Below are 22,341 nucleotides of genomic sequence, written 5' to 3' on the forward strand. Positions count from 1 at the left end.
TTTTTTAATTGAATATCAATCATAGAATCTTTGAATAAGTAGAAACAGTTCAACATTTCATTCAGTCTAGTATTTTCTGATTTTTCTCAGGCATTTATTTAAATACTTGTAAGGATATTTATGATGGACACCAGTCTTTAGTAAGAAATGTTGGTGTCAGATAAATTAATAAAATTATTTACAAGTCAGCAAAATTATTTTCTCTATAAAGACTTTGAAATCAAAGAAAATATTAGTAGAGAACATTGTTATATTTTCATTTCTTAATATAGGAAAATACAACTCACTTGTCAGTTCTTAGAATCTGCATAGTAGTGATGCATTTGTGGATGGCATTAATGTAGGTGTGACTCTTTCTTAGGGATAGTAAAGCACTGAAAGACGAGAATCTGCCTCCTGTCATCTGTCAGGATGTTGAAAATCTCCAGTAAGTACCAAGTGTAAAGAGATAAATAAAACTGGAAAATTCTTGGGTACCCTTTAGGGGAAACATCTCTGTGCTAAATATTTTGTGGGCTGGGCCTTCCCACATTAATCAAAAAGAAACAGAGAGAGAGAGAGAGACAGAGACAGAGAGAGAAAGGCCCAACAGACTTGTCCACAGGACAATCCAATGGAGGCAATTCCTTAATTGAGGTTCCTCTTGTCTTTATAAGTGTCTCTAGTTTGTGTCAGGCTTGTAAAAATTAGCAGGCACACACACAAATAATGTTGAAAAAAATTTAAGGAAAAAAAACTTTTTTTAAAATTATGTTTCTTTTAATTTTTATTATTTTTTTGCTTAAACTATTCTTCTGGAGATTTACTTTACATGTATGAGTATTTTGCCTGTCTGTGTGTCTGTGCATTGTGTGTGTGCCTGGTGTCTGCTGCGCACGCAGGAAGAGGACCTTGGACTGGAGTCAGAGCTAGTTGTGGGCGAGTGTGAGACTAGCATGCTGCTCTCCCGGCAGAGCTGTCTCCATGTGTATCATCTTCCTCCTTTCCCCAGATCCAGTCCCTCCCCATTCCTGCCACTTGTTGTGTTCTTTTGTTCTTTCAGGAAATTTGTCAAAGAACAAAAACAAGTTCAAGAAGAAATTAGTCGAATGTCTTCCAAAGCAATGCTTAAAGTCCAGGAAGACATCAAGGCTCTGAAGCAGCTTCTGTCGTTGGCTGCCAGTGGGCTGCAGAGGAATACTCTCAATATTGACAAACTGAAGTTGGAAACAGCTCAGGTATGCCAGTCATCAGCCATATTACTGTGTGCATTTGGTTTGATTTTTTTCCCCCCGAAATAAGAGTTTACTTAAGTATAAAGTTTGATGTGTACACACATAAGAAAACTAGAGCATTCATCAAACTTTAAATTGCTATTTAAAGTTATATATGTGCTCAATACGTATGTGTAACAATATCCTAAATAGCTTATACTCTTTTTAGTGTAGGTTAGTGTTCATGACAGCCATTTGGGGTAGATACTGTTGTCCTTATGCAATTAGGTACACAAAGAACTTTGTTAAGAGGCTGAGGAGCATTCCCTGCTAGTCTTAGCCTTAACCATGAGCTCACATAGAAGCTTCTTGCTGAGGTTATATGACAAAGGAGGAAAATAACTGGACAGAAAGTGTTTTCTCTCGTTAGTTATTAGATTAAAAACTAGGACATGCCTTGTTAATAATAAGCTTGACTGGTGGTTATCTGCTAGTCTTGGTTAGACTCACCGAGAGTAACAGTGGGGCCAGTGTCGTCTGTCACTTGAGCGTGCCGAATTTTTCCACCTGTGGCATCATATAGATAATACAGTTAAGTGGTTCTTCTCCACACCATGGAAGAACAGTGATAATATATGATTTACTTGTGTTTTGAGTATTGTAATTAGAAAGTCATCTTTTCCTCTTGTCTTGGCTGAGTTTTGGTAAGTCTCGTGTGATGACTTTTTACTGTAGACTTATCAATGCTGTGCTCTTCAGAAGTGAAGTGATAGAATTTTCACATGGATTATGTAATATCTCATTAAGTCATTTATTAAAGAATATTTTGTAATCTTTTAAGTCATGTCATTAGAATAGTTGTTTTAAACTATGATATTTGCTGGACAGTGGACGCGCATGCCTTTAATCCCAGCACCTGGAAGACAGGGGCAGGCAGATCTCTGAGTTCGAGGCCAGCCTGGTCTACAAGAGTGAGTTCTAGGACATCCAGGACTACACAAACTATGATGTTTAAAAAGAACTGGAAAACTTTGTTTTCTGTTCTCAGATTCCCATATCCTAGTCTTTTCATTAAATATGAATGCAGTATTCCTTTGTGTATTTTTCTTAGTCACGTTTCCTTTACCATTAGGTACTTTTAAGGAAAAACAATGTTAATTATGCTTTAGTTGAGTGACTATTTAGGCATTGATTAAACATAAAATCATATGAAACTGAATATTGTATGTGAAATACATGTGTTTATATATGTTTATAAAAAGTTTTAATTAGCCAATAATGGAGGTAGCAAACTAAGGCAACCTGTATAAGCCAAGGTTTTCTATAAGGAAATATACACACACACAGACACAGACACACACACACACACACACACATATCTATATACTTGTTCCAATATGTAGAGAGAGAGTAAGAAAGGGGATTTATTAGAATGACTTACAAACTGTGGTCTAGCTTGTCCAATAATGGCTGTTTACCTACTAGAGATCCAAGAATCTAGTGGTTGTTAAGTCTGTGAAGCTGGATGTCTCAGCTGGTCCTCAGTGTATGCTGGAATCTTCAAAGAGAGCCCTCCTAGGAAATAAGGGGTTGTTCAGTAAAGGGTGACAGACCAAAATCTGATGGATACAAAGACTCATAAATACTTGGCAGAGTAACTCAAGAGTTGAAATAGGTTCTCTTGATGGCAGGAGATGCCAGATGGTTTTAGGTGCCTTGTTATTGGGTTTAGTTGTCATAGCATTCAGTGAACTCTGTTTTAAAAATCTATATTTTTCAGGGACTTTGGGTTTTAGGGACCAAAGGACTAATTCTGCTAAAACAACAACAACAACAACAAAATCCAAACAAACAAAACTTAAATAAATGAAACATAATATGTTAGGGCACAAAGGGCTTAAATCGACACTTTTACCTTGAGTCTCATGTGTGATATGTTTGAATCTCGAAGGTTTTAAGTGTTGCAAGGGCTTGTACAGGACAGAGAAGGGGCGATGGCCTGGAGTGTGACATGGGTGTGAAGACCTGCTGGCAGCTCATTGCTGCAGAGTGCCTGTCCAGAACCATTCTGTGGTGGCAGGAGTCCAGGGGTAAAAAGGGAGGGGGGGGGGGATTATGAGCTGAAACTTGTCTGGGTCACGTGTTTAGAGCTTTGTCTTAAAAGCAAACAAAAAGGTCAGGCGGTGGTGGTGCACACCTTTAATCCCACCACTCAGAGACAGGTGGAACTCTGTGAGTTCAAGGCCAGCTTGGTTTACAGAGCAAGTTCCAGGACAGACTTCAAAACTACAGAGAAGCCAGGCGGTGGTGGCGCACGCCTTTAATTCCAGCACTCGGGAGGCAGAGGCAGGCGGATCTCTGTGAGTTCGAGGCCAGCCTGGTCTACAAGAGCTAGTTCCAGGACAGGAACCAAAAGCTACAGAGAAACCCTGTCTCGAAAATCCAAAAAAAAAAAAAAAAGAAGAAAAAAAAAATACAGAGAAAACCTGTCTTGAAAAACAAAACAAAAACAAAATTAAATAAATAAGAATAAATAAATAAGAAAGAAAGAAAGAAAGAAAGAAAGAAAGAAAGAAAGGGAAATCAAAAAGTAAAACGGTACAGAGAGCCAGTTAGACTTAATAGTTTGGTAGTTTAATAAGGTAAAAAAGTTACTATTGGGAGCATAAATTTAAGGTCCTTATGTTAAAAAATAAGTTAAAGGATGTAAGTAGCTGTATGTAAGCATAAGCCTTTAATCCCAGCACTTGGGAGACAGAGACAGGTGGATATCTGAGCGTTTCCAGCCAACCTAGTCTATAGAGGGGAATTCCAGGACAGCCAGGGCCGGGGTTGTTACACAAGGATATATTATGTAGAAAAACTACCAAACAAACAAACAAACAGAAAACCACCTTACAAAAGGAAAAGACAAAGAAAAGAAGAAAGCAGTGGAATGACAAGTGTGTGGATATAAAGTGTTAAAACAGAATATTACTCCTAAGGACTCATGGGATAGGCATTCAGATGACAATGAGCAGGAGGAGAGGACCAGTATTCAGCTCTCAGGCTTCCTACACACTGTATTAGGCAAGTGAAGTCTGTGTAGACCCACTTCCTCATTTAAGAAGAGAAGCAGCTGTGTTACAGGGTTATGGAATAGCAGGATGGCAGGAGTAAAGCCTCGAGCAGTGTCTTATCTGTAGGATGGGAATCCCCACTGGGACCGCCCAGCCTCTGCTTGGCTCTGCCTTTCCTACATTTGCTCCTGGAGGCTCTAAAACAGTACCATACTTCTTTTACTGTGGATGAATTCGTTTTTATCAGTTTGCAGAATTTTATGCATAGTTCTTCAAAAAGATTATCATAAAATTTATTGAAAGTTTAATTTGTCTTCTTTAGAAAGAGTTTTCAGCAATATGTAAAGCAGCTTGTTCTATTCCGTTTTTAAAGCATGTCTGTCCAGTTGTTTGACATCTCAGTCCAGAAATGGTTTGTATGGTAGCCTAACTCTTACCTATGCTTTTTTGTTTGTTTCCTATATGTGTTTAAAAAAATCTCTGCTGTATTAGGAGTTAAAGAATGCTGAAATAGCTTTAAGAACCCAGAAAACACCTCCTGGACTTCAACATGAAAATACAGCTCCTGCTGAGTAAGTTATTGGGTCTTTTTTTTTTAACGAAAGTTTTTTATTTAAGCAGAGCAATAATCACACACAGAATTTTTTTGGGAAGGCTTAACTTGAATCTTTATTTTGATTTCTCCTAATTATCCTAAGAGGCTCACTACAAAGAAGGGCTAAGTAAGATCTGAATTTCCAGCCATCTTTGCTGAGATAGCAGCATGAAGTAGTCCGCATGCTCACTGTCTGCTGGCAGCATGCTCACCTTGGTCCTGTGCTACCCCATCTTTCAGTCTGTGACTTCTAGTCTTCATGACCTTGGAGTTCACAGAAGCTGGTCAGAGAGAGTGTGTGTGTGTGCACCATAATTCTTGCCCCTGTACTTTTCCACTTTTTACTTTTTCTTCAGAAAGTTATTTTAGAATTGCAGAAAATTTCAGCAACAGAAATTTCCTATGTACCTTATCCAAATTCCCTACTTCCTAAATTTATCTTGTGTATTTTGTTTTTATATTCTGTATGTTTACATCCCTCCCCCAACACCTTGCATTATTTGCAAACATAATAGTTTAACTGTGAATTTCTAAAAAATAAGGATAATTGCTTATATTATGCTACAGTTACCCAAGTTGAGGCAATAACTGTGATACTGATCTTACTCAGATTAACATGACGTGCATCCATAATGATTTCATCTTGCCTTTTTCATACCAACAACAGAGTTCATGTTGCCAAAAGCTTTCATTCTTTCCTCCTGTCCCCCTTTCCTCTTTTTCCCTCTCCCCTCCCCTCTGTCCCATTTTCCTCCTCCTTTTCCTGGCAAGTAAGTGCTTTATCACTAAACCGCCCTTCTATCTGTTACCCATTTCTTACCAAAAAAAAAAAAAATACAAATTTCCTTTATTAGTCTAAAAGCTGTTAAGTACTTTATTGTAAAATTTAGTGATAACCGCACTTTAATTTTAAACTTTACACTTTCAGAGAACTTATAAAAATAGTAGTACAAAGAATTTGCATAAATTCCTTATTTCATTGTCACCAATATTAACATATTGTAGAACTATAAAACTAACATTGATAAAATGATTTTTTTGTTTGATTTTGGTTTTTGTGTTTTCCGAGATAGGGTTTCTGTGTGTAGCCCTGGCTGTCCTGGAACTCTCTCTGTAGACCAGGCTGGCCTAAATTTAGAGATCCACCTGCCTCTGCCTTCCAAGTGCTAGGATTAAAGGTGTGCACCACCACTACCCAGCTATAAAATGTTTGTAACTAAAACAACTTATTAGAATTTTACTGATTCCCTTCCTCCCCATTAATGTGCTTTTCAGCCACCTAAGCTTCTGTTATGGGGTTATATTGCATTTATTTATAGTTTCCTTAATCTCTACCTGTCTGTAATAGTTAAGTTCTAGCTTGTGTTGGATGACCTTGCTGTTTCTAAAGACTGTGAAGTCACTTTGTCCTCCATGATTGGAATAGTGATACATCAATAATATTTAGTGCTTGGGAGTTGCTTCAGTGCTATCTGTGAATTATATCTTCATCCTAAACTGAAAGCCCCACTTAAAAGAGGACAATTACTACTTACTTTTTTTTAAGTATAAAGGAAATAATGTTTTAAATATTTGATCTAACTTTTTATAGCTACTTCAGAGTCTTGGTTCAGCAGTTTGAAGTACAGCTTCAGCAGTACAGGCAGCAGATTGAAGAACTAGAAAATCATCTTGCCACTCAAGCAAACAATTCGCATATAACCCCTCAAGGTAATATCCCTACCATGGCAGATTTTGAGGGCACCATTATGTTTATTGGTGGGTGGTTAAACTTGGATAGTAGACAGGCATACAACTCCTAGTGCTTGTCCTAAGCTGCTTTAAGAAAATTTCCTAGAAAGTTTTTGGTAAGTCTTGGTTCCCTGGAAATTTACAACGCTTTTATTGAAAGTCATTGCTGTGGTAACGGGGGTGGGGGTTGGGGGGGCTTGGGGTGGGATCTAGAATGTCCCTTTCCTTTCCAGGTCACTGATGGAAATGGCCTTCTCTCAGGCTTAGCCTACTGTCTTCTGTAGTTGTAGAGGAACATTGATAGAGTCTTTTCTAAAACTAGGACTGAGTAGTAGAAAAACAAAATAAAAATTATTACATATTTGTCTCATAATTTTCTCTTACAGATTTATCAATGGCTATGCAGAAAATTTATCAAACATTTGTAGCTTTAGCTGCACAACTTCAGTCTATTCATGAAAATGTCAAGGTAAGTGTTCATTGCCAGTTCACCTGTCTGCGTATGTAGATGCCAATATTTACCTGGTAACGTTGCTGTGCTTATTCAGGAACAGCTCAAATGATGTGTAAGTAAAAGGCCAGTACTACTCTAACTCATGATCATACCCAAACACATTCATTAATAAAAACTAAAAAGAAAGAAAAAAGCTTTAAATTAGTACCTTGGGAATAATTTCGATATCAATGCCCATTTTCCCTCATTACTATTTTTGATAATTTACAGACAGTGATTGTGTGTTCATGTGATGCCTGTGTAACCAACATTCAGGTTTCCATCTCTTTCCCAGTATAAATAGCACTATAGAAAACAAACATCCACAGTGGCAAATTCTTTTTTATGCTGACCTAGTCTAATTGTGTTTTATTAATACTTATTTATCATAAAGTTAAAGAAAACTTGCTTAAAATTCCTTCTAAGTAGAGGAAATCTTCTTACCAAATAATATATTTGTTTAAGTAGCGTATATTGAATAATGTAAATGAAGTAATTTTCCACTGAGTATTTTGATCTTTACGTAATAATGCTAATTTTAAATTTTATTTATGTACAGACCAGACAGATGGCCCTCTTTTAATTTAAGTGAAACGTAAAATAAAGTACACTTTTCTTTTCTTTTTTTTTTTTTTTCCGAGACAGGGTTTCTCTGTGGTTTTGGAGCCTGTCCTGGAACTAGCTCTTGTAGACCAGGCTGGTCTCGAACTCACAGAGATCTGCCTGCCTCTGCCTCCCAAGTGCTGGAATTAAAGGCGTGCGCCACCACCGCCCGGCTAAAGTACACTTTTCTTATTTGCAGCTAATTAAACAAATATAAGTTTTTAGTTACCTATACTACAGAATAATCTTGAAAATTCAAAGAAACTAAACCTGAATCTAAGTAAATTATATGAACATTTCATTGAGTATGATCATATCTGCTTGCTTTGTGATAATGGAGTTTTTTTAAATTAACTTAAAATGGGTCATTTTTAAGTTTTTAGCACTTGTGAACAGATTGGAAACAAAAACATTTTTAATTTAAGTTTAATTTCTGAATGAAGGTTATAAGATTCTTTAAAATCTCATCATTATAACAAATGTTGCTTTAAGATTTTAAACTGATAAAAATGATTTTGTGTTGAGGTATGTGATGATATTAAAATTAGTTTATCATGAATGTTTCTAAAACAAACAAAATATTAGAACACTGTACAATGGGTGCCTAGGTTCCTCTGCTTCCCCTCAGCCATCACCAGAACCTGATTGTTTGATAATTATGCCACTCTCAGAGCTTTTGCTTCTTTGATTATTTTAAATTTTTTTTAGAAGTTATTTTTATGTGTATGAGTGTTTGCGTGCATATGTATGCACCATGTCTGTGCCTTGTGCCTATGGAGACTGGAAGAGGGCATTACCTCCCCCTCCCCTGGAACTGGAGTTATAAATGGTTGTGAGCTAATAAGTTGCACAAGTCAGTCTTGAGCTCCCTCTACATCCCAGGCAAGCCTTTAGTTAGTTATATCCTGCTTATCCTCTAGAGTATCTGGGATTATAGACCTTTGACACCAAGCCTCGTCACAAAGTTGTCTGCAATGAACTTCCTCCCCTCTGGTTTGAAAAATAACCTTTTTAGTAATGAGACCAGAAAATGGCTGAGATTGCCTTGAATAGCCTGTTGTCTTTAATCTGTTTTCTATTTGAGTCAGTGTCTTGTATATCACTAAATAGGCTTGGAGCTCCTGTTGCAGCTCCCCTAGTTGTTTCCAAGAACTAAAGATTTTACTCTGATCAGATTCTTTATGTGTCTTAGTTAGGGTTTCTATTGGGGTGATAAACACCATGACCAAAAGCAACTTGGGGAGGAAAGGATTGATTTCCTCTTATAAATCTCTGGTCACACTCATTACTTAGGAAAGTCAGGATAAGAACTGAAGCAGAAGCCATATAGGAGTCTTGCTTATCAGCTTGCTTCTTATTGCTTGCTCATACAACTCGGCATCACCTGGCCCGGGTTAGCACCACTCATAATGGCCTAGGTCCTCTCACATCAATAACTAATTAAGAAAATACTTGATAGACTTGGCAATAAGTCAGTTTTATGAAGGCATGCTCTAATTTTAGAGTCCATCTTTCCAAGTGAATCTAGCTTGTGTCTTGATAGTTGACTATCTAGGAAAGTATGTTACCATTTACCTTCAGCTGAAGTAGTAAGTGAGCTAAACATAGAAGCTCTAGATTTGTTCTTCTTTGCAAATCTCACAAGAAATTGTCCAGCACACCCCAGTGACATTAACAAAGTGGGAAATTTTGAGAATTCATCATATAAACCATGACTGGTGTTAGGTATATGGTTGGTCGCCACCCCCCCACCCCATGTTTTTGTAAAGTCTAAGGCCATTATTTCTCATTGGAAGTTGTACTATATGTGGGAATGTATATGAAATGCAGGGAAAGTAAGAATGGATTTGAAGACAGTAATGAGATTGTTTCCTTCACCTGTGCTAATGCCACATTTCTTAATATTCAGTTCTTAGCAGGTCCACTTTGGTCCTTTATAACAGTAGTGAAGCTTGGAACTGGAGTATTAAAAATGGACAGCCACACAAAGGAATGATAATAACTTTAAGTTCTATAAGTAATAGTAAAATTTTAAGTGTGTTTCTGGTAGTGGTAAAGAGCTTAATGTTTAAGAAAGGTAAGAAATATGAAAACTCTACCTCTCTTTAGATCTTTATAATTAAGTTACATCTGTAATAAAAATGTTTAATAATTAATGTGAAATAGGGTTAATGGCTTTAATGGGGCTTTATATTGCATTAGGTAACTTGGTAATTTTTTTTACCCTGGAGTTGTAAAACTCAAATCTTAGGCGTGAGAAGGAAGACTTAGGTATACAGGCTTACATCTCCATTGTGTAATAATTGATTAGAATTAACAAAGTTGAAGCTCTGCTTAGACCCTCAGCCTTTCTGTGCTAAAGGTGTAAAATCTTGCTTTATCATGTGGTTCCCACTCATTTAAAAATGTTTACTTAACTGGTATATATTTAGTACTTCGATCTAAAAGTTATAAAAAAAACTGGCTGCTTAAGGGGAAAGTTAGGTGATAAACTATAGTGTCTATTTAAATATTCTGCTTGCCTATAATTTTAGCCTATGAAGCCAGAATATTTTAGGTGGAATATTGTAAGATTCGTGACAGCAATAACAAGCATTGTTCACGGTAGTGCTGGCGCTCTCAAGCCCCGCCCTTGTCTTGTCAGTGGGGCAGTTAGTAGTTTTATTTGTAGCTCACCTGGAGCTGGAATGTTGAATATGGCCACTGCCTTGGACTTTTGACAGCTTATTTCATATGAATACATAATTCTCAACCTAGAACCTAATTTCTTTTTCCCTCCCTCCACTCCTCTTTTTTTTTTTTTTTTTTTTAGGTGCTTAAAGAACAGTACCTTAGCTACAGAAAAATGTTTTTGGGTGATGCAGTAGATGTGTTTGAAGCCAGGAGAACAGAAGCCAAGAAGTGGCAGAATGCACCCAGAGTTACTACTGGACCTACTCCTTTCAGCACCATGCCAAATGCAGCAGCCGTTGCCATGGCTGCAACACTTACACAGCAGCAGCAGCCTGCTACAGGTCTGAACGCATTCAAGTTATAGCTTCTTACTGTTCACATGCAGAGAACATTATGTGCATTTTTATAAGTCTTCCTTTGTGAGCACTGACAAAATTTCTATCAATAGTTGTTCTAATACAAATCTAAAAATTGTGGTAGACACAATTATAAACATACCTGAAACAAAAGGCAGGGTAGTCTAGCAATAATTATACATCAGATGTTGAATATTGTGAATTTAGTTACTGTTACTTGTATTGCTATAGATGCCCTTTAGAACATAGTGTTTCACTACTGAATTACATTTAAGAAAAACATTAGATTCTCAAGTTGTGATTGTATCATTTATTGGTTTAAATTCAGAGGTAATCCCACCCATACGTTGTGTTTTTTAATGATAATAATAGATGGTGCATTCTTACTCTCAGACGTATTGATTGCAGAGTAATTGTATTCTGGATGCAGTATCTTTCTGTTGACTGTTGGTGTATTGAAGGTCAATAGGTTCATTTGGATGTTACTTGACTGGAAACAAAATAACAGGGCCTCTATAAGAGTCGGAACCAGAGTTGAAGAAGATGCTGCTAGGGTTTTTATAACTCCAGCATGGACTGAACAGAGCAAGATTAGGAAGAAGGTTTGAGATGGATTGTACATTATGTAGACCTTAGTGGTTGAAACCATTTGTAGTGTTTATGAGGTGTGATTCCTTGGTGATTCATTTGGAATTTTGGAAGTTGCTTAGTTGCCTTATTCTTGGTAGTTTTTTTTTTTTTTTTTTTTTTTTTTAAATTAGGTTTTATGTTTGACATAGAAAGTGCAGTCTTAATAGTTTAACTTTTTTCCCTTGGTCATTTACAGATTTTTGAGTGAGGCTTACTTATTCTGTAGTGTATGTCTTTCTGACAAATTCTGTATAATCAAGTAAATTGCAATATTAAAAAGTGAAAACCAAACAAAACCATGTTTGGGTTACATTCAGGCCACCTATACTAAAGAAGCATGCTCTAGTTACTGTCTTCATATTTGAATGACAGCATTGACCCTCCATCAGTAAAGAGTTGTTGATGGACTTAGGCCAAACGCTCCACATTCCATCTCTGCATCTTTGTAAATGGTGGTTCCCATGAGCACTATCTAGTAGCTCTCTAGCTAGCTGGAGTATAGACTTCTGTGGACAGATTGTGGGGAGTCTTTGTTCTGGAGTAATGGAGTATCAATCCCTATAGTAGGATTTTTCATTTTCACTATTTTAACAGCTAATAAGTCACAATTAGCCCTAAGATAGGTCAGAGAAATGTGATTTGGATAAGTGTTAATAAATTATAGTTTATTTTCAAGAGAATAAACAAAGCTTGAGAAAAGTGAACTGTCTAAACTCTTGTGCTTTAAGTTAATCTCTTCTATGGTAAATAGCTAAATATGAAGCAAAATCACTTGTCAAAGTGCTTTGTTTTTTTTTTTTTTTTTTTAATAGACTAGAGTTTCTCTGTGAACCCCCTGGCTATCCTAAAACCAGAGATCTGTCTGCCTCTTTCTCCAGAGTGCAGAGATTAAAGTCATGTGCCACCATGCCTGGCTTTTTTTTTCAATTGTGTAGACTGTAATCTCGATGTTTGTAGGACGCAGGCATGAAGACAAATGCTTATTCTATAAATGAATGTCTCCTATGAGGTAGATTTGTGGAATGCAAAGGTAGTCAGTGCAAGAAAGGCCTTGGCTTTGTGTCATTTAAAGAATATTTGTTTAACCTTGCAGGAATTATTGGGAGCTTTTGCTCATGCGCTTTAATTTTGCCTGTACTTTTACCAGGCTTTGCCCTCCCCACACCCCACATCCTCCCACCAGGGGCAATAACTGGTTTTAGTGTATCCTTGTAGTTTTAGGGTGTATATAAGACTTTCTAATTAGGTAGCAGGAATTGGAATTTATCAACCTCAGAAATATTACAGTATGTACTTTTGAGTTGTATCAAGTTGTTGAACTATTGATAAACAACAGTGGTAACGATTATACCTTCTGTTTTTTTCCCTTTTTTATTTTTTCTCTAAAAGCCTCTCCCAGGTTCTGTAGTCACTCTATAACCCTCCCATTACAAATGCTTGTTTAGTTCTTAGGACGCTGGATTGTGGCGGTTAGTTTTGTTAGGTCCATGGGTAATGGTGTTATCAGCTGCATCCCATTTAGTAAAGCCCTGTTATGTTTTGTTTTGTATCCAGGGAGGCACTCCTGTGCAGTACTTTTCATGAAATCCTTCTAAGTCCCAATTTAAAACAACTTGCGTAATATTTTTATACACAATCGTTACTGTATAGATGTATTAAAGTATTTGCTTCATTTACATATGGATTCTTGATTTAATTGGTGTGAACAGGGACACAAGGACGATAGCTTTTCTTAGATTGTTGCCTCTTTTTGAAGGTAGCTTTTTTTTTTTCTCTTTCTAGAAGGTGGAAAGGTGGACTTAATTTTAAATGACTTGCTGAGTTTTGTTTTGTGTATTTTTTTGTTTTTGTTTGTTTGTTTGGTGGTGGTTCTGGGATTAAACCCAGGACCTTGTATATGCTAATAAACACATACTCTACTACTGAACTCCTCCCCAACCCTTCATTCTTTTTTAATGAAAACAAATACACTTTTGGGCTTAGGCATGTTCAATTTGTGGCTGTTTGCTCTGAAGGCTGAGTTCATAAAAACCCAGATGCATAAGATAAGCATCGATGCACGGACAAGTACATGTACACTCGCCCACAAATATTCCTCAGACCTCCCAAAAACTTAGTAGATTTTATATTGGGATTTTCAATGTGAACTTGATTTAGGGTAGATTTTTTTCAGTGTATTGAGGTTGGATTTTGTTGTTGTGTTTTCACACTTAAATGTTGTTGGTGTTTACATAAGACTTTTCTCATGTGACTTAGCTGCTGCTTTTAAGGAGAGCTGAGGTGTTTGTGAGGAATTCCTGCTTTCTGACTCTAGGTGAAGGTTTGGACATTTAAGGTGTAGAGTTAAATCAGAAATGTTAAGTATGTCATCTTAGTTTCTTATGGATTTGTGATTTTGTTGTTTTAATAACCAAAGGAACATTCCCCATTAGAAGTAACAAGAATAAATTTTTCTTACCAGGGGAAGACATTTTTGTTATTTTAAAAGGTAACTTATGAGCAATGTTGGTAGTTACACTAGACATTTTTTGTGACCATGGAAAATTATAAGAAATTCTAGCACTTTAGCTATAAATGGAAGTTTTACATTAAATAAGGTAATATTTATTCTAGAAAATACGGATTACAGTGCAAACCTGATTTTGTTATGTGAATTTATCATGGAAACTTTTGTAAAATGTTTCTTTACATGGAAATTTCACTAGGCAATCATTGGTTTATATTTATTGATTTGATTTCACTTGTGGAACTAAGAGCCTCTCATTGAATGACTATTCAGATTTCAAAGTGACTTGAATTGTTTACATAGCTTCTACCTGAAGGATTTAGAATCTGTTTTCTGATAGTGAAACTAATATATATATATATATATTATGGCCAGAGTATCATATGTTAACACTTTGGCGTGGGAGATAAGTCATCATAAGCTTTTACTACTTAAAATGTTATACATTTGCCTACTAGTTTTATATATGATGTTGCCTTCAGAATTTGTGTGAAGGTAGAAACTCAAACTATCTCGCATCTATTGTGCAATGGGAGTCTGTCACTGTTAGATGCGTTCTGTGTCCTTATATGATGATTGCAGAAACTGTTTTGTTGCTCTTAAAAATGGACCCACACATAACAAAACCATGGATTTGGGTGACTCCCCGTTTGTAAGGCTGAGGACTGTGGTGGGCATTGGTCTTGAGCGTCTTCACCAGCAGTGCCTCCTGCTAAAATGTGACAGTCTCCCAATGTTAAAGAAACTGGACATGTGCTCTCTCTGTTATTTTTGTTAGATGTAGAAAGTAATAAACAAATTTCTTTTCCCTGTTGTAACATTTTACAAAAGAGCTGTTAGTCAGGTCTTTATTCTTAAATTAATCTCAAACTGGATGTAAAAACTTAAAAATATTTTTTAATTTATTTTTTTAATAGTAGTGTAAGAACTCTGGCTGCTATTTAGTTATTCTGTTTTCTGGATAGAAGCTATTTGAAAAGTCCAGTTTCTGTCCCAGGGTAGCAAAATGTACTTCCTCATTTTGTTGTTTTGTGCTTTATAACTTTACACTACCTTTTGAATATACAAACCTCATTCTTCATTGAACAGCATGAAGACTTTGATTTTTTTGAAGTTAAATTTGAAGATGCATATGTCTTTGGCGTTCCCTCGCCTCTGAGATGTACTAACCAATGAGTGCAGAGGCCAGAGCTGAGACTGTACTGTGAGACTTACTGAGGAGTTTCCACAAATTAGTATCAAATAACAGTCCTTAGATTTTTGTATTCTGCTTAGTTGGAAAAAAAAAAGAAAGTGTAGTTACTGTGAGGGGCCTAGTAACGCTGTTCTTGCCAAACAAATTCAGCCAAAATCCCTAAAGTGGCAGTGTGGAGAGGATGACACATGGCTCTGAGTGCATTTTCACGAATGTTGGAGCTTCTGAAGTCTTGAATGTATCGGGTCTGTCAAGGTACACACGTGCCTTTGTGAATATTCATTCTGGATCTCACAAATCAGGCGATGAGTGGTGGAATGTAGCAGAGCTGGAGGATAGAACTCAATAACCTTGTGAACAAGTTGGAATTGTCATGTTACTGTGTAATTGGTTTGCTTTTAAAATGAACAATAAATTAAATAAAATAAAACATTGTCTTGTTTTTTATCTATTATATATACCATTTCTATACTATAAGAAGTCATGCCTAATTTTTTGGGTACTTTATGAAGTAACATGATAGTTTTGCTATGTTAGTGTCAGTCTCTTGATTATTGGGACTTGACTCTAATACTGGGAGCTTGTTTTTTTAAAAAGGAAAGTGAAATCTTACTTATTACACCAAATAGTTGTATCAGAAAACAAATAGAACTAAAACAATTGTAGAAATAAAAAACCTATAATTTGTGATGCATTAAATATTTCAGACTATTAGTACATTAAACATTTGAACATTTTTCATTGTGGTAAGCCTCTTAACTATGTAGCTATATGCAGATTAATTAAAAATTCTTTTTCAGATAAAACATTTGGGATAGATAAACTAGGTCAGAAAGGAATCTTGAGATCAAAGTTTTAACATGGAATTTGTTTAAAAAGTAATCAATGTTCAGTTTTAAAATAATCTCATATAGGAACTTTAATCTTGAAAGAGTAAGGCAAATTTGTTTTCCCCCCCATTTTTTTTTCATACCAGGGCCACAGCCATCTCTGGGAGTTAGTTTTGGAACGCCATTCGGCTCAGGTATTGGCACTGGCTTGCAATCAAGTGGCTTAGGTTCTTCAAACCTTGGAGGTACACTTTCCCTTTTCTCCTATTTCATTGAGCGATGACATTTGAACTGCTGGTAGCTATAACACGTTTCTGAGAGGATCTGCTGCTGCTTGGGAAGTTAAGGCTCCTTCCACCTGGCAAAAAGGATTCTCCAAACATAATCACTGCTTTCTAGCATTAGCTTCAGAGCTTAAAAAATTCTGTCCTCTATGGAAAGTAGATTTAAAAAACAAAACAAAAAACCTAAGTGTCAGGAAGGGTGTTTTTCAATCAGAATGCTAAAATGTGAACTTGAGAATTAGTTTAAATCAAATTAGTTTTAATTGGAGTTTTAAATATTAGTTCTAATGTAACTTTTAGATCCAATCTACACCTAGATTATATACATACTCCTGATCATTATCTTTTTACCTGATAGTAACCTCTTAAAATGTAATTAATTGTATTGTAAATTAAATAGCTCAGCTTTTGTCATTTCTATGTATGCTAGGCATATTTGACTGTATGCATACATAAGCAATTCAGATTATTCTAATTGTTTCATAAATTAGTAAGGTAAGTCTATAAAACATGTTAATTATAAGTGCACTCACAATTCTTTCTGCATAATTGGGAATTTATTATATTTTGACAGAAGTATGATATTGTAAAGAAGGTTCCTGTATGAAGGTTTCACTAAAATACAAAGAAAGGCTACATGCTATCACAGTTATTTCATACCATCTGTTCTAATTGAGAATTTTAGAACCACGGCAGGTAGCATAATCTCTCGACTACCATCCACTTTCCATAGTGTTTTTATAAGCAGTGATAGTTCACTTTTAACTTAACTATTTCAGTAAAGCCATTGCAGAATAGCAAGAGGAATTTGGCTTTGCTGGAGGTACATCTTAGCTGTACAGTGCTTATCCAGCACACGTGAAGGCCTGGTTCCATCCCCAACTGCAGATAGAGAGTGGTGGTGCATCCCTGGAATCCCAGCACTCAGGAGGCAGAGGCAGGAGATCAGAAGGTCATCCGTAGCTACATGGGAAATAACGTAAGACTAATAAAAATCATTGGAGTTTGTATGGAGAATTTCTGGTGAACTATCTTTGAGTACTTAGAATTTCTTCATGGGCTTTTTATGACAAAAATGTTTTAAGAGGGAAGACAGTTTTGTTAGTGTTAATATGGAGAGAGAGTAACATGGCAAAATTGACTGTAACACATAGAATGAGGTAGTACTGTCCTGTACTTCGTAATGAGCGGAGAGCACATACCTTGGAATATTGTAGTATTTACACTGTTGTGCAAGTCATGCTTGCTTATGAACTTAGTCAGCCTTTTTATTTTTCCAAAATGAAGTAATGCTTTAGCTAGACATATATTTAACAGTCTAGTCATTTCAGTGGTCAGAATACCAATATGATCTTGACTTTAGTAGCCTCGTTTTTAAAAATTGCTGCTAGGTCATGAACTAGTCTGAATAAAGTAGTGTTTTATTCAGAATTAATCTGCTCAAGAAGTCTTAGGTAAGGGAGTAGGTCGCAGACTTACTGAGTCGTGTGTGAACACCGTTGACTTGACCTGTGGTGGTGGTTGGTTTTCTTGAGTGCCCTGTGAACTGTGTTTTATGCGCACTGTGTATCTCTCTGTTACCTTCCACTAGGATTTGGAGCTAGCTCTGGTTTCGGATGCGGCACCACAGGGGCCTCCACATTTGGATTTGGAACAACAGATAAACCCTCAGGAAGTCTTAGTGCAGGTTTGTGTGCTTCTGCCTGAATTCCAGGCAGGCTAAAAAGTACAAATCATTTTACTAAAGATTACACACGTTCTTATTCCCAGTAACCCCTGGAGATCCCCAATTTACTTTCTACTCTGGGGAAGCATGTTCGACTGACAACTGACTAAATTGTGTAGCCTTACTTTTTTGTTGTATGTAACAAGACCTGTAAACAGTTAACTAGAGAGTCATTTGGATCCTAGTGAGTGACTTTATGGTTAAGGCTTCTTTCCTCCCTAGTAACCCAGTAGTTACAGTTGGTGCTTTGTTTTTCCATGCTGGAGAACTTTTTTTTTTTGTTCTGGGGGTGGACATTATGGTTTTACCCATGATAAGCAAGGAGTATACCGCTGAGCTATTTCTCCAGCCTAGTTTTACCTTTCACCTTGAACCACAGTCTCACTGAGTTGTGCAGGCTGCTCCTGCCTCAGCCTCCTGAGTAGCCGATACAGTAGACCTGTACCACCAGGCAGCCCAACTAGGAGATGCATCTTAGTCCAAGCAGATCATCTTCGGTTGTTAGTACCTCTGATTTTAAGGTATAGTGTAGTTAATGAATAATGGCTAACTTGGTTCTTTGTTCATTTTAAATAGGTTTAATCTACTCCTAGTAGAAAACTCAAAATTATGTTTGTCTTTCTATTCACTTTATATTTGTAAATATTACTTGTTTTGATATGTAATGTGTAGGGATAAGTAGCATGTCTAAAATAATGATGTAACTGTTAAAAATGTGCTCAAATTTAGGAAATTCCACTTATTATAAGAAGTGTTTAAAATCAGCACTGCCAATGGAGTAAGATTTGTAATCATTGGTATCAGGACTAGAATCTAAATACTACATTGGACAACCAGGCAGTCAAAACACTTGCTCTTCATTGTAAAGGCTCTTATAATACACTATTGCCTTCTCTTGAACATTGAGGTGGGTTAAGGCTTTGTTGAAAGGGCTTGGAATCCGAGGGCAGGTCCAGATGCCGTGAAGGCCTTTTCTAAAATGTTTTTGGTGAGCTTGAGTAGGAAGGTACTAACAATGTGTATATAATGATGTAAGGTAATTTTATACACACAGCACATAAAATGTTAGCATACAGACAAGGAAGTTTCTGGCAGCTTTTAATTTTCCTGCAGATTCCAGTTATCTGTGCTAGCTTGCTTTCTTGGCCTGTATCACTGGACTTCTATCTCAAGATGCTCTTTAGCTGTTATCTAAATTACTTTTCTGTGAAGTTCCATGTTAGAAATTCAAGGGCTGTAGACATTTTCTACTCTTAAAATTGTATATTCTCAGGTAGAAATTTCCACTCATCCTTGTGTTTTATATTTGTTTTTGTGATTTAACTTCTCATTTGAATATTTTCTTCCTTGAACATAAGGCTTTGGCAGCTCAAGTACGTCTGGGTTTAACTTCAGCAATCCTGGCATCACGGCATCAGCTGGTTTGACATTTGGGGTGTCCAATCCTGCCTCTGCGGGGTTTGGAACAGGAGGACAACTCCTTCAGTTGAAGAGACCTCCAGCTGGAAACAAAAGAGGAAAGAGATAAACATACGGGTCGATGTGTTGGGAATGCTTAGCAGGCGCCGCTCATTCTATGATTCTATTTTTCTAATGATGTAGTAATTGAACTGCATCTCGGGAGATTTATAAAGTTTTGATATTCTTACTCTGGAAATTGAACTTTGTTTACCTTACCAACATCTTTCTTGTGAATTCAAAATCCAGTTGCAGTTTTGTGGCTATTATTTTTGACTCTCCATGTAAGAAATATTGTGAAATTACTGATTGATAGCAGTTAAAAAAACCATCAACCTATGATTTATTCTAGTGTTAATAGCAATGTTTTTGTGGCTAAGGTTTATGCTGTGAATACATGCACATTAATTTCTTACGCAGATTGTATGAACTCCAGGGCTTTTGTTAGAAGTAGTTTGTTCCTTGACAAGGCCTTTAGAACTGTGCTGCAGGGCATTTTGTGGATATGTATGTAATTATATATAGCGTAATGCACACAGCGTGTGTGCACATGAAATATATATTTACACACCTACAACTCTTGCCTCAGACTGTTCTCCTTTTCTAGTGTACTCAGTTACTCATTCTATGCTTTAGATCCTCAGTGCTTATCGGAGGAGCTTGGGGTACCTTGTCATTTCATTTGTTTACTAGAAGTGATTATTGGCATAAATATTTAATCAATTCAACTTTATTTATATTTTGACCCTTAATAGTTACTCCAACTGAGGAATGTTCTAAAGTTCATCAAACAGATTTTAGAAACCTTTATTATCCTATATATTCTCATGGTACTACTATGGAATCTTTTGTCATAGATGAGATGGACTTTAAGGAGTGTATGTGAACTCCAGACTCATGCTCTGGGGCAAAGAGCTATTAAGCCAAATTGAATCTATGCAGGTAAAGGATGCAATGTTAATTGAGTGAGAACTTGTTTAGCTGTTCCAATACAGAATTTCTTTTTATAGGTCTATTGAGAAACCAAAAGAGGTGGCTTCTCAGCCTCTTAATATCTTAAGTGCTTAATTTGGACTAGAGAAACTGCATTTTAGGATAAGTCATTGTAGCAACCGTAAACTTCCTGGTTTCAAGAGTGGGTAGAGTTCCAGGGAGTGCCACAGAAGTATGTTAGGTTGTGTCTGTGTGACCTCTGTCTGTGCCACCATCTGGTGTTGAGTGAGTGGAGAACATCGTAGAGGGAATTGCTATAGGACCATGTCAGCATGAAATATCGCTCGATAGTTTCCAGGTGTAAGGAAAACGTGGAATTGCACAAAAATAAGCTAATTTTTTATGTAGAACGTTTCATACATAATGTTCATCAGTGAATATTTTCAGAATCATTTTTCACCGAGGCACCTTTTTTCTAAAATAGGTGTGGTGTATATAGATGCATATATACACATATATTTTTAGTATAATGTTAGTTGGGTTTGAAGTATTTTTGGTCTGTTTTATTTATCTGCATATAACTGATTGGCATTCCTGAAGTCAATATTTGCGTCTTGATGTATTAACATGAGGAGAGCTATCTGTCTCTGAGTACTAAACTTGTTTTTATTTGTATATTTTTGTAATTCTGCAATCCTCAGTCTAGATTACAGGGGAGGATAGGAGAAAGGTGTACTTTGACATTTTAAATTACCGTCAGTTACATGTACCATTACAAAAATGATACTGCTTTGTTGTTTTTTAAGGACATTGTAATGTGCTGCAAATACCTGAATATTTATATTTCTCTTTTTTTTCTTTATATACATTTTCATATGTTGAACCACTGGAGACTTGTAATGTTCATTTGTTGTAGGAGTCAGTGTTGTCCTTGTCTCCTTTGTCTTCACCTTGTCCAGAGCCTGTTATGGAAACAATAAAATGTGTTAGTTGCTTTCAATCCTTGTAGGTCTCAGCAGTTGTGCATATATAATTTTGTTATTGCTTCTTTATTCCCCCCCCCCCCCTCTCGTTTCTTGAGACAGAGTTTCTCTGTGTAACCGCTGTGGCTGTGCTGGAACTTGAACTTGCTCTGTAGACCAAGCTGGCCTCACTTCCTTATTCTCTTTGGTTGACCTTTAGTGTTTCCTACACTAGTAAGTTATAGTCTTGCTTTCTTCTTTTGTTTTTAACAATCTTAAGAAAATGGAGTACATTCTGTCTGGGCAGATGGCCCAGTTGTTAATGTGCTTGGCAAGTGAGCGCTGTGTGTGTGTGTGTGTGTGTGTGTGTGTGTGTGTGTGTGTGTGTGTGATGGCCCGCCTGATTTCAGCCACGTGAGCTGGTTAGGGAGACTAGCCACACCAGCAAGCTCTGGGTTTGACCAAGAGACCCTCCCTCAATGAATAAAGTAGAAAAGCATTCAAGAATGAGTTCTAGCTTCAACCTCAGCGTACCCCCCATACATATAAATGGGAAGAGGGGAAAGGAGGATAGTAGGTTCTTTGTCATTTGGTGTTGTCTTCTAAAACATATCATTACACATCATAATTAGGCAGGTGGACATGGGAGTAAAAAGCTAAGGCTCCTTCAGTCAGCCTCAGTCTTACCTGGCCAAGTGTGCTCTTTAATTGCTTGGGTCTGGCTTGCCACACTGTTGTACAGTGTGTATCCTTTCAGTGTGTATGAGTGATCATTCTGCTTTTTTTTTCCTGCAGTATTTTCACTTTATTTTCTCTTAGCTTCTTTTCAACAAGCAGGTTGCTAACAACAAAAATATCTTATGACTTTGATTTCCTTCCCTTTGTGGTATATTAACCCCCTCTTCCCATGTCAGTTGACAGAGATTGCCATTTGTACACTTTCCCTCTCCTCCCTACCCCAATGGCTGGTCTCTGTTGTTGCTCAGTTGGGTTCAGTTCTGTAGTTGTGGTGAGTATCCTTGCACATGGCATGGTAGGAGGCCCCGAGAAGTTAACAGGAAATGCCTGCAGCTGGTCAGCGCTTTGCCGTATCTCACTATCCTCTGTCACCAGA

General features: G+C 36.8%; 1 protein-coding gene across 1 annotated transcript in view; it reads left to right on the forward strand.

The window, feature by feature from the left end:
* Positions 1–21,257, forward strand: part of Nup58 (nucleoporin 58) — a 35,124-nt gene extending 13,867 nt beyond the window's left edge. The window contains exons 7-15 of the mRNA XM_057785977.1: positions 362–427; positions 1,043–1,217; positions 4,745–4,824; positions 6,439–6,557; positions 6,965–7,047; positions 10,487–10,688; positions 16,011–16,109; positions 17,740–17,835; positions 19,233–21,257. Coding sequence (XP_057641960.1) covers positions 362–427; positions 1,043–1,217; positions 4,745–4,824; positions 6,439–6,557; positions 6,965–7,047; positions 10,487–10,688; positions 16,011–16,109; positions 17,740–17,835; positions 19,233–19,402 — 1,090 coding nt within the window. The 3' untranslated portion in view covers positions 19,403–21,257. The remainder of the gene's footprint in view (positions 1–361; positions 428–1,042; positions 1,218–4,744; positions 4,825–6,438; positions 6,558–6,964; positions 7,048–10,486; positions 10,689–16,010; positions 16,110–17,739; positions 17,836–19,232) is intronic.
* The last annotated feature ends 1,084 nt before the right edge of the window (positions 21,258–22,341 follow it).

The sequence above is a fragment of the Chionomys nivalis genome, chromosome 12 (assembly GCF_950005125.1).
Source record: "Chionomys nivalis chromosome 12, mChiNiv1.1, whole genome shotgun sequence".
NCBI classification, from domain to species: domain Eukaryota; kingdom Metazoa; phylum Chordata; class Mammalia; order Rodentia; family Cricetidae; genus Chionomys; species Chionomys nivalis.